Source organism: Daktulosphaira vitifoliae, unplaced genomic scaffold, assembly GCF_025091365.1.
Source record: "Daktulosphaira vitifoliae isolate Bord-2020 unplaced genomic scaffold, ASM2509136v1 Scaffold_1, whole genome shotgun sequence".
NCBI lineage: Eukaryota > Metazoa > Arthropoda > Insecta > Hemiptera > Phylloxeridae > Daktulosphaira > Daktulosphaira vitifoliae.
Genome location: NW_026099572.1, coordinates 62,430,427 through 62,443,081, shown reverse-complemented (window position 1 = coordinate 62,443,081; position 12,655 = coordinate 62,430,427). Strand labels below are relative to the sequence as shown.

The following is a 12,655-nucleotide window of genomic DNA, read 5'->3' as shown; positions in this document are numbered from 1 at the left end:
GCCAAAATGGACCACTTGAAACAAGACTGATCGATATTCTGTGGGTTGATGATTGCTTTTCTTTGGTTAATCTCTGGTGGGACAGGAATATATGATGAGCCGGCGAGGGGCGTATACTTGTATACGCTGAGCATAAGGCCGTCGATATGCGTTAGCGTGAAACCGCTACCCCTAACCGAGTACGCGTCTTCCTCGGCAAGCATAACCTCAAAATCTTCATCGACCGCACACACGATATCCGTATCGGATAGCAATGCCCTAGCCCGTGTCTTGAAGGCACGGTCTTCAGGTGGTGCTTCTGATCGCGGTATATGGTATGAGGCCTCCAATTTGAGATTATACTTGATCGGACGGTTACCTACGATTTCAGCGAGTCTGGCCACCAGCTCAGGTTTAACGGTGCGTAGAAAATCTCGATAACTCGCGAAATTTTCCACGTTCTTCCGGTAAAACCAAACGGCCCCCCGCTCCAATGCGGAATCGATCTCGGTGAAATCACGGGTATCCGTCAATTGCATACGTAACCTTTTCGACCTAACCGCGCTGTTGTTGGCCCTACTACGCTTAGCCGCCTGACGTGATGAAACAGATGTTGCGGAAGTAGCTTTAATCAAAAATAAATAAATAATTTATTTATTGGAAAAAGATAAATAAAAATAGTAAGGATGATAAAATTAAAGAGAAATGTTAATAATTGTACATACCTGTTGAAGACGTTTGCTGGTTCATGATTTTTTATTTGCGCGTGAAAATATTAAAATAATAAATTTATAGTTTTCAAATAATCAACTATGCGTTAACGTTAATTGAACACGAATGTGACAGGATACAGAGCGTTTAACCGGTTATATAGTAAAATAACAAAATACGTAGGCGTGAAAAAAGACAACGTTGCCATTTTTCTCATAAAATGGATACAACAGTGACCATTAAATTATTGTAACATCTTTGGAATTATGCTGACCTAAGCGTCTGGCATCCGATGATAAGATTCATACGACAATAACCATTACTGTAGGGTGACCTCATTGATGTTTGAAATATGCTGACCTAAGCGTCTGGTAACCGATGATAACATTTTTAGAAATTTTTCCAATTTTCTCACTTCAATTTTAAAATATATTTTAGAAACATGTTCGTCGCTAGAGCTCTTTGCTGGCTGAATATTCCCCCTCTATTGACTTTTAATAATATCAAAACTAAAAAACGTAACTGGGGTTTTGTTAAAAACCAAACTTGCGTTCTAGCTTACTTTGTTATGGCCAGTCCATTTTTTGTATTAGACAATGGAAATAAATATCATAACCATGTAAATTTTGATATATCTTATATTGATATAAATAATTTCCGTTTAAATTTCAATCTACCCGTTTATTAAAGCAGGCATGTAAATTTAACGCTAGTGTAAAAAGTGTGCAATACAACAATGGACTTAAAGGTTTTCGAAGCTGAAAAATAATAAAAATCTGACACTGATTCACTACGTCATTTATTTTTTTTACAACATCGATAATTGATAAATTTTCCATAAAATAGTTTAATGTATTTATTTACAGGTACAGTGGTATATTTCTTATCTATTTAATTTGTTCTATAAATTAGATATCATTAGTTTAGTATTATCACAATAATGATAAGGGATAAATAAAATGTAACTGCTATAAATTTTTATCGAAAAAATTCGTGAACTGCCCCTAATATATTTGCGAAAATGACTAGATTAATGTAATGAATTTTAAGTAATGCAATACCTTTAAATGTAAGTTTTAAAATAAAAAATTACTATAAGTGATAAAGAAATTAGTATTGTTATGCCTTCAGGTCATATTTCATAATATTATTCAAGTATTATGTTATACATAATTAAATACATAAGTTAAACGAAAACAGTTACAAATAATTCTTTATATAACTACCATTTTATAATTGCTACAAGGTTAATCAAGGTGAGAAAACTTTAGCAATTATATTTCAAAGGAATTTAAGCTTAGAGAAATATGAGTTGTTTTTTAAACATAAAATAGTAGGCTAATAAATAATTATTTTATTTTTTTATTCTAATAAAAATAAAAGAAATCTGATACCATAAATAATTTTATTTTGAGTAATTTTCCTAAATTATTCTTAACATAAATTAAATAATTGTAATGGTTTAATCTTATTTATAAAAATATTTAATTTATAATCATAATGAATCATCTTAAATGAATGTTTAATTTTGTAAGAAAAATTTAAATAAGTTAATTCTACTGTTTTTAGATTATTACATTAAAGAAATTATCTACATTATCTAAATCATTTTATATAAGTTTGTTGTCACTTCAATTATTATCTGTTTTTTATAATGTTACATCACATTTGTTTAATTATTTAACTTGTGTGATTTTTGTTTTTATTTTATTTTATTTTGTATATTAGTATCTTTACAATCTAAAGTAAAATTGTTTAATATAGCTAGCAACTTAAATTAACATACATGTATAATTTTTATTTTTTAGCAATACATAAGTGCTTTTAATATTTCTAATCAATTAATATCTTAGATCACATGTATGATTAGGTTTGTAATGAAATTATGTCTTAATTTTGATTAAAAAAAAAACCTTAAATTAAATAAAATGTAGATTTTTATTAAATACAGATATACTGAAATTTTAATTAGCTACAATATTTTTGTAGTTATTTTTTAGATTATATTCTTATTTCAATTTTTAATTTTATATTATTTATTAAAATATTAAAAATTTGTTTAAATAATTGTTGAGTTTTAATAACTTATTATTTATTTATATTTAATTTAAGTGGTTTATGATTTTATGATGGTAAATGATTTTATGTTTATTATTAAAAAAAGGGCGTTAAGTGTGCACATCTTAGGTTATTATATTTTTGTCTGATAACTACTAATTCATAACCATTAGACTCGATTCATTTACTTAGAACATAGGTGTACATTCCACCTATGGAATTAATTCCAACTATCAACCTAATCTGTGAACTAGTTTTAAAATGTGATATATTAGTTATGATTTTTTTATGTAATAAGTAATTGTTATGGAAATTTTGTATGGCTGTATTTTAATGTATGTTTTTAAATTTATAATTTAAAAACTTAAGTATTAAATTTGTGTTCAATTTATTTAGTTTTTAGAATTTCTGTTCATTTTAACTATTTGGATACAATTTTACTATAATTTTTCTATTCACCTTAAATTTTTTACATTTAACATTTTTTTTCACTTAGAAGTTTTAAAATTTTTAGTTCTAATAATTTTTGTTCCTATATATTATTATCTACATATTCTATCATTTTAAATTAATGTTATTGATTTACTTTCAAAAGTAATTTGAAGGTAGCTATACTAGTAGTTGTTTTATCTTTTATAATACTCTAGCCAATTAATTTATATATATATATATATATATATATATATATATTCTAAAATCCGAAATTTGGAATACCACTATTTGTTACTTTTTAAATTTACAGATAAATTTAGTCAATTGGTGCAGAGAGATATGAACATAGATTATATTAATGTAATTTGTGTTACGAAGAACACCTCATTAAAATGGCTACTTACATAGAAGATATACCAAAAGTAGTAGTAGAAAATTTAGAATCCAATTTTAATTCAGACATTAAAGAAAATGAACAGGGCAATAATAATACTCAATTACAACAACCATATTCTACTTCTAGAAATAAAAGTCCTGTAACAGTGCAAGAATGGGTAGATTCAATACCTACTGTTCCAGCAAAGTATTATTTCCTATTGCTATTATTATTAAAGTTTCTTTAAATTAATTTAGAGATATAATTATAATTTAGGGATGAATATGATCACATTGAATTATATACACCTCATACTGTTGTTGAAATAGATAATCTTACATTGGGTGCAGAAGGTAATTAAATTTCGTTTAGATGAATTTTTTCTATTTAAAATTGAAAGAGCCTATTTTTTGGATAATTTTTTTTAGAAATGTAAATCTATTTTTTTTAAATTTTTGAAGTCAGCTATTTTTTCTTAATTTAATTTAATCAAAGATTTATTATCATAATTTTCATAAAAAAATATCAATAAGTAAAGTCACATTATTTGTTTGTAATTCTTAAAACTCTATTAATAATCATAGTCCTTACTTCTGAAATTTGTACTTTACACTAGTAATGTAATTACACCAGAGTTCAAGATTCATAACCGGCTACTGCCTATTAGTTTTGTTTTAAAATATGCTTTATTCCAAACTCCTTTTACATGTTTGTGCTTTTTTTAAAATATTTTAAAGACACATAATATTATAAAATCAAAAGAAGTCAATTTTTTAACCGTTTTAAAAAATTATATTTGTTGAAAATGTATTAATATTGTGTAAAATTAATAATAAGCTTTACAAATAAATATGATAATAACAAATTATAGTGAATATCAAACCAAAAAAATTAAATAAATAAATAAACATTCATTTTATATTTACATAAGTAATTTTAAAGTATTGAAAATATAATAATTTGTTATCTAAAATTAGTAAAATACAACTTGTTTAAATTATTTAATGGCTGGTATATGTTGAAAAAATGAAAAGACTGTGGCATCATCTTTATTTTAATTTATATTATTAGTTAATATTCACATTTTATTTGTTTATAGCTGGTCATTTGTCTAGAATTTTACCAATACCAAATGTTACCATTACAACTGAAAAGTAAATTTCCTAATATTATTTTTAGTAAAGTTTTTTTAGTTATTAGATTAAATTTAACTTAATGATTAAAGTGTTGTACAGTATTTAACTAATTCTAATTTAAAATTAGACTTTATGCTGGATGTATAATAAAATATTTAATTATGTAGTGATGTAGTTCATGCTCCATCAGAAGCAGGTAGCCAAACTTCAAGTTTTGATTCTAAAATATTAAATGCTCGTAAACCTGACCCAGAAGAGATTTTGCTTGGTCTTGGTTTTGGTGGGGGAATTGATTCATTTAATTATGGTGAAAATGGTCGTGTTCCAAAAAGATTTCTCCAACCATCTCAATTAAAAGGTGTTTCTGTTGAAGATTATTTAAAACATCAACAAGAATTGATTTATATGTATGAATCAGGGTTATGGGGTTACCGCGGTTTGACAGGTAAGATATATTTATTTACTTCTGTTGCATTTAATTGGGTATTTTAAAAATAATGAAATTGATAAAAATGCTATAATTGTGCATAATAATTCATCATAAAAGGTGTTTTAACCAGGTTCATACATAGAAATCTTCAAGTGACTCAATAGGCAAATATTTTACCATTTTTATGTAAGTTTAATGAACTATTAAATTAAAATTGATATGCTTGGAAGTGTAGTGTTAGGTAATTTTGCTATTATGATTTTGATTTCTTTGCATGATAGTATTGTTGTGTTTTAATGAATTTTTTAATTAATTTTTATTAAATTAAATAAACTAAATTTACATATAATTTGACACATATTTTCTTAATAAAAGCCATATGATCACCAAATATGTATAATTTGGCAGTATATTATAGATAGAATATTGAGTATTAAATGTAAAATAATTTCCTAGAAAAATCTCATGAGAATAATGAAATAATAATATGCAATTATTATTAATTAAAATATTTTCCTAAGTTATATTTTTTTATTCTTGCATTGGTTTTTATTTATTTATTTGTTGGTTTTAGTTGCTAAAAGTAATACAAGTAATTATGTAGTGATGTGTGAATGATTATTGTACAATATTTTAGTGCTGATAAAATCAATTAAAAATTTTTTTTCTATATTACTAATTGAAAATATTTTCCTTTTTTATTACTTATAGTTTTAATTATAATACATACTTAAATAATTTTTTTATAAGTTTTTCGCATGTTTTAAAATGTTGAATATTTATAATACAAAATGAACCATTATAATATTGTAATATTTATATTGTATTTTAATTTAATATCTAATACAACATAAAATTTTAAATAATCCAGTTAAAGTATAAACAAACAATATAAATATATTTAACTTTAGGTCCGTCTCATGCAAATCCTTCTATGATAGTAGCAAAAATAATGGAGAAACTTAAAGATCATGAACGAGGTGTAAATTTACCAAAAATCACTCCTAATGTAATAGTTTCACCAGTGACTCAGCCATTACAGATGGTAAACAATAATGAAAAACCAATTCCAAATAGGTTCAGCAAAACGGCTAAGAATATTCTGACAAAAATTAGGTATGTATTTTTATTTTAGCAATAATTCAACTATTTTAATTAGTTGAGGTTTTAGAATCATTAAATTTAGATTATAAAATTGTTATTTTATTATTGCATTGATAATAAATTACTGCACTCATTTTTTAATAAACTGAGATAAATTTAATAATTTAATAAAAAGTTTTCATCGCTTATTTCTCAAAAGAATATTTTAATAAGGTCGACCTAATTATTTTGTCAAGTTTAGATTTGTGAAATTGATGTTTACTTATATTTTAAATTTAATTTGACATTTTGTACATGTTATTGTATTATAAAGTTATAAAAAATTTAATTTACAAGAATCAATTTTTAAGGGTGAAATTAATTCGAAATGGATTGGAAAAAATTATTGATTGTGAGTAAGTAGTGTGTTCTCCGAAATAAAAACAGAAAATATTGTTAAGTTAATACTAATGTTTTATCTTATTTTTAAGGTAGTAGAAAAATTATTAGGTTCCTGAAAATAAATAATACTTAAACTAATAAAATTCCAAATATTTTGGGATTTTTAAGTGTTATAAAAATAATTTGGGACTTAAATATGCATTTTATTAAAAATGACTCATTAACATTTAATTAATTTAATTTATTAATAAAATTATGATCATATAGAAATAAAATAACATAGGTGAGTGTTGTTAACACTTTATAAGATTGTTGTCACTAACTAATGTGTTATTACATAACTTTTATAATTCAAATCATTTTTGCATAAAAATTAAACTCATTTTTACTATATTATTTTGAGTTTATTTTATAATAATAGGTGTACTCCTGGTAGTGTTCTTTCACCTGATAATAGAAAATGGCTAGATAATCAAGGAGGGGACAAATCCCCTGAAATGTCTAGAAGATTGATCATTGGTCAACAATCATTTGTTTTTACACGAGAGGGTGCTCTGATTGAATCAAGACCATCAAATGTAGTAAATGATTGTGAAAAGTAAGTGTTATGGGTCAATCTTCAAAGTAACATCTTAGTTTTATTTGATTTAGTTATAAATAGGGTTCAGGATGTAATAGTTTAAACAAATTTTGTAAATACATAATGTCCCGAACCTTAGTTATAAAATAAGTTTTTCGTATGACAATAAATTTACTCTGAAAAAAACCCGGCACAGTGGGGTCGTGGCATAATTGGGTCCAGCATATATGATATCTTTTTTTTTTTTTTTTTTTTTTAACTCCGATCGGCTTAGTTGTGGATTGCCCTGGAACTACCGTTAAGCTATGGTTTCCTAGAAACCGTTAATCGGTTAAAACCGATCGGTCCGTTATCTAGCGGCCGTAATATAGTGTTGGGTGACGTTTTCTATAAATAACATCGGAGTAGGTTTCCTAGAGTATGTTGAGTGTCACCGTTATTACTTAAAGGTATTACTTCAAGGCAGCCCACGCCGTCTTTAAAACTCACACAACACTACGTTGTGAATCAGCCCGAATTTAATCAAGAGCTGATTCACAACGTGGTGTGGCCTCCCCCGTTAGCCGGATTCCACAGTGGGATCCGTTGCCCGGGTTGCACCACGTGGAGGTGGGTTCAGGACCTTGCGAAGGAGGTACAAATAACTCACGAAACAAAAACACATAAAAACGAATACCTAAGACGCCGGCCTAAACCAGCGCCTTAGGTCCTCCTGTACCGGGCGGCGCGGCTGCTTTTGTCTCAGGCGTTTAGCTTCCTCCTTTTTCAAGGTGGATTCGGCGAACGCCTGGACGAGCTTCCCAACATCAGGTCCACCAAGGACCCGACTCGAAGCGTAGACCCAAACGGGACTCCAGAGAGTCCCGTTCCTGGGCCCACGCCTCTCCCGGCAATGGTTGCACGTTGGCGTGGCTGCCCTCCGAATACCGTGAAGGTATTCGTTAAAGCAGCCATGGCCGGACATCACTTGCGTTAATAAAAATAACACATTATAGTAAAATTAATACCTTCTCAGCTTTGCATCGAAGCTAAAAAATAATTTTAACTAATTTTAAATTTTCTTATTTAAGAGAAAGTATTTTATTGTACCATACTCCAACAAAAATAAATACAAACACTTTTCCTTACTAACACCTATGTATATAATATTATTGTAATAACTTATCTATTAACACATTTTCTCTAATAGATTTATAATAAATTTTCAAATTTTAGCTATTCAGTTATATCCAAAAAAAAAGATGTTATGGAACTATCTTGTCCAGTTATTAACCAATGTTCTGATAAATTAGATAATGAAACTCCTGTGTTGTTCAAAGTAGGGTCAATAACTTCAATTAACTCAGTTATCCAATCTTCAATGAACAGTAATGTTTTATTTTATTTATATAATAATCAAATAAATATAATTAATCTTCTTTTAGTGCTAAATAAAGAATACAGCCCAGAGAGAGATTTAGAAGACTTGTTGTCTGTTGTTGAACCTTGTCAAGATGTCAGTAAAGCAAATTCAGAAGTTGACTCCGGTGCAGCATCTGAAATTGCTGATACATTGAGTTCACAAAAGTTTGAATCAAATGAAAGAATTGACGGACAAAATAACAAAGCAATTTCTTTAGTAACATTTGAAGTAAATTATAATTCTTTATTTCAAATATATTCTAAAATTTATTTTTGACACTAGTACGTTTTTATCTTTAGAATTTGAAGCAGCTGTATGGAGATTTGCTTAATCTAAGATCTAAATTAAATGTGAGACTATATTATCATCAGTGTTATTTATAATATTTTATTATTAAAAAAACAATAACTTATTAATTTAATACTACAGGTACTTGGTTGTCCATTTAATATTATGCCAGAAGATCAATTTATGAATCTTTCAATTGAACAGGTAAAATTTGTGAAAAAAAATATATGAAGCTATTCTATTTTAGAGCTATCATTATTTCCTTCTATTTTCAATAAATATTATTCACATATACAGAGTAATCCATTTACGATAAACTATTCAAAGTATATATTTTTTTTTTGAAGTAACATAAAATTATTGAATATCAGTTAGTAATTACTTTTCATTCTTGATAACTTTTAGAGTTGCTTACTTTATTTTTTAGCTGGAAAAATACATATTTAACTAGCTTATAAAATAGAAAATTAATTAAGGTAATGACAGAAGATCGATAACAACTTTTAAAACAGAATTTTGTGAGTTATCAAAATATTTTTGTATCTGCAGGTGGAGAAAGGCAGCATAGGAATGATAAAAAATAGTCATACACACACGTCTCATTCTCTTGTTAGTCTACATTTAAAAATAGTTATAATTTTTTGAAGTATATTTTCGAAAGTTATAATTTTTTAATTAAATCATTTTACATTCTATAATTTACTTAAATATGTACTTTTTCAGATATAAAAATAAAGTTGTCAAACCTTTAAATTATGTGGGTGATACTAAAAAAAAAATAATTAGTAGCTAATAGATCAAAAAGTATATGTAACTATAAATCTAAACATTTTTATCAATATTTTATTTATTTATCATATAATTGAGTGGATGTACATTGATTAGCCTGTATTTTACTTATTATTTTTTTAATAGACAATTTTAGTTTTCAATATATTAATAATAATATTGATTTATTTTATATTTTATTCACAAGATAAATAATATTTAATAATCAATTTTCTCCTAAAAAAAATAAATTAGAATAATATTGTTTATTTTTATAGAGATGTGCATTACAATGTAAAATTCTCAGATTAGCTCTTCGTGTTTATATAAACCAACTTACTGATGATGAAGTGCACTATGAGTTGAAAAACTGTTTAGGTGTAGTCGTTCAAGATATTGCAGATTTATTAGATACAAATTCTGATGCGGATAAACTGGCAATCATTGTGCACCAAGTAATAATTTTGATTTTTTGAAGAACACCTTTGTTATCAATCTATTTATTGTTAAGAAGTTTTATAGTATTGTTCAACAAAAATAAAATTCATTATGTAAAATGAAACAATAAGAATTTTATCAAGAAATAATTTTTTAATTATGTTTTATCAGATATTATTGAAATATTAATATGGTTTGAGTATCAATAACCAGACCCTATTTGCTGGGTGAAAGTATAAATCAGCAATTAAATAACTTATCTGGTTAAAGTTATCAATCTTCAACTATAGAGAATTCAAAAAATAATAATAGATTACTACTATTTTTAATGTTTTTTTATAATTACGTTTGTTAACAATTTAGATGAATGCCCTGCTTCATCATCAAACTCATCTTAATAATCAATTAGTAGAATTGACTGCCAGAGCTCAAAACCCAATAGCTTGCCATGATATGTGTGAACTTATACTTCAAAGGGTTCAAGGTCTTGAGCAACTTGTTGAACAGAACGCAAATGACCTAGCTTTAATGAAAGCTCATTTATTAAATAAAAATTAGAATAATATAAATATCAAAAATTAACTAATTCATTACTGTAACAGTACTTATTGGACAATATAATGGTCGTTAATATTTTTTTATCATATAATTATGAAATTCATAATTGTACATAAAATAAATTAACATTTATTCTGTGACATAATTTTAAAGATTTTTAGGTATGGTGATTGACTTAGAAAAATTTTTAATTTATCATTTATTATTTTTGATTTATAATTTCTTTAATTGATTTTATTAGAAGATATTTATATCTTCCAATAAAATATAGATGTTATCTGATGTACTAAATTAATTATCACATTATCGTAACTATTGAATGGTCATTGATGCCTTATATGTACCTTCACTATTTTGATTTATTTATATGCATATTTATATATTGTTAAATTTTATTATTATAATTTTAACATATTAAAGACAATCATAAATTTAACTGATTAAAACTTATATTATAAATAATTATTTATTGTATTATAAATTATTTCATCCATTCTGTAGAAAAATAACAATATTTCAATATGTTCACATGGTAGTAATTACATTCTAATTTGTCTTTTTTTTTTTAATTCATACCAAATTCTCACACGAATAAAGTAACATAAAATATACTTCTGTATGATTTTTATAAAATTTAAATAAAAATTCAGGAAGTTTAAAACATTGTATTTATGTAATTTTTGACAAAAAATCAAAGTTTTTTAACATTTTATTCGATATAGTAAAATATGGTTTACTCCTGTAACTGACAATTTTATTTTTGCTGGGCAGCGTAATTATTAACATTTGTAAGATGATTCGTAGAACTAAACAAAGGAATCATAATCAGATAAGGAAGAAGAAGAAAGACAAAATTTGGAAAGATAAGCAGCGATGTAGGTAGAGTATTAGCCCGTCAACTTTGATGAAGTTGAACTTATGTGATGAAATGACGGGAGTAGGGTTAACTATGTGATTAAATAGGGGTGTTGTATAGGAGATAATAATAGGGAAGTAGTTTCTACTGAAAGTACTGTCAAGTACAGAACAAGATAGAGAAAGAGACGTGATCAATATGTCAACGGCTGTGTCTTCATAAAGAGGACGGTTCGCAGGAGTTCGGAGAGCCATTGTTAATAATCATTCTTAGACCAAAAGAGTAAAAATTATATTACTGCGATAATAACTGTCAATGGAGCCCATTAATTTCACCCCCTTCAAATGGAGTTAAGAAAATTAGACTGAAAATAGAATTGATGATAGTTGGAGGAAGGGGAAATATATAAGGACCAGTGAGAAATAATTGTGGTAGAGTTTATATAATAATTAATAGAATTATTACGTGAAGAGAATATAAGATTAACACTGATGGTAATCTGAGTAATTTGTATAGACTGATAAGCTGCAATGGCAACACCACTGTAACCACCGTGTCTGTCGGCTTGTAATATATTGAAATTAGGAAGGGAAAATTGTAAGTTGGGTATTATCCACGTTTCAGATATAAGGACAAAAGAGCATTTATGAATAAATAAAATATTAGCAAGACCGTAGGATTGATACTCCTAGTATTCCACTGGAGAACGTTAAAAGAAGGAATAGAGCTATTAGAATTATTTCTGGACATCGTCAATGTCAGAGTCGTAAGGTTTGAAATTGAATAAAGAAGATTCAATAATAGAGCGGAGCGATTCTAAGAAAGATAATGAGTTAGGATTTTGAATAAGAGAATGGGAAAGTTGTTTAATAAAAGAGGGAATCCAGCACATATTATGATGTGAAAAGTTAACTGAGGCCATATAATTTAAAAAAAATACCATTAGGGAAAAGGTAAACTGGTTAAGAGGTTGAAAAATTGGAAGTTAGTAAAGAGACTTATTATTATTATTTTTTTATGTTTATGTGATGAAGTAGGGAGAAAGGGAAGAGAATACTAACGGTATAGTTGGAAGGAGGATGACAGCTATTTGATTGAATATATTGTATATTATTAGTAGTATCGTTACTAACACTATTTTAACACGCTTATATTTTT

At 26.5% G+C, this 12,655-nt stretch overlaps 1 protein-coding gene across 5 annotated transcripts; it reads left to right on the top strand.

The window, feature by feature from the left end:
- Positions 1-1,332: 1,332 nt before the first annotated feature.
- Positions 1,333-11,106, top strand: LOC126905471 (uncharacterized). 5 transcript variants are annotated; one of them, XM_050685203.1, is made up of 15 exons: positions 1,635-1,759; positions 1,822-1,946; positions 3,491-3,763; positions 3,833-3,909; positions 4,656-4,710; positions 4,860-5,137; positions 6,034-6,238; positions 6,577-6,621; positions 7,029-7,205; positions 8,403-8,554; positions 8,612-8,817; positions 8,889-8,939; positions 9,019-9,081; positions 9,924-10,100; positions 10,447-11,106. In XM_050685203.1, exons 3-15 carry the CDS (start codon positions 3,573-3,575, stop codon positions 10,639-10,641), a joined length of 1,872 nt encoding a protein of 623 aa, XP_050541160.1. In that variant the 5' UTR covers positions 1,635-1,759; positions 1,822-1,946; positions 3,491-3,572; the 3' UTR covers positions 10,642-11,106. The 5 variants fall into 5 exon arrangements, with proteins under 5 accessions (XP_050541178.1, XP_050541153.1, XP_050541185.1 ...); XM_050685221.1 differs by lacking the exons at positions 1,635-1,759; positions 1,822-1,946 and adding an exon at positions 1,333-1,556; XM_050685196.1 differs by lacking the exon at positions 1,822-1,946 and having other exon boundaries at positions 1,620-1,759.
- The last annotated feature ends 1,549 nt before the right edge of the window (positions 11,107-12,655 follow it).

Bases quoted from the DNA above. Each gene is read 5' to 3' on its own strand.
- LOC126905471 (XM_050685221.1), top strand. From the start codon at position 3,573: ATGGCTACTTACATAGAAGATATACCAAAAGTAGTAGTAGAAAATTTA. The intron at 4,711-4,859 runs GTAAATTTCCTA...TTAATTATGTAG, and splicing joins GTTACCATTACAACTGAAAA to TGATGTAGTTCATGCTCCAT. The intron at 8,555-8,611 runs GTAATGTTTTAT...ATCTTCTTTTAG, and splicing joins TATCCAATCTTCAATGAACA to TGCTAAATAAAGAATACAGC.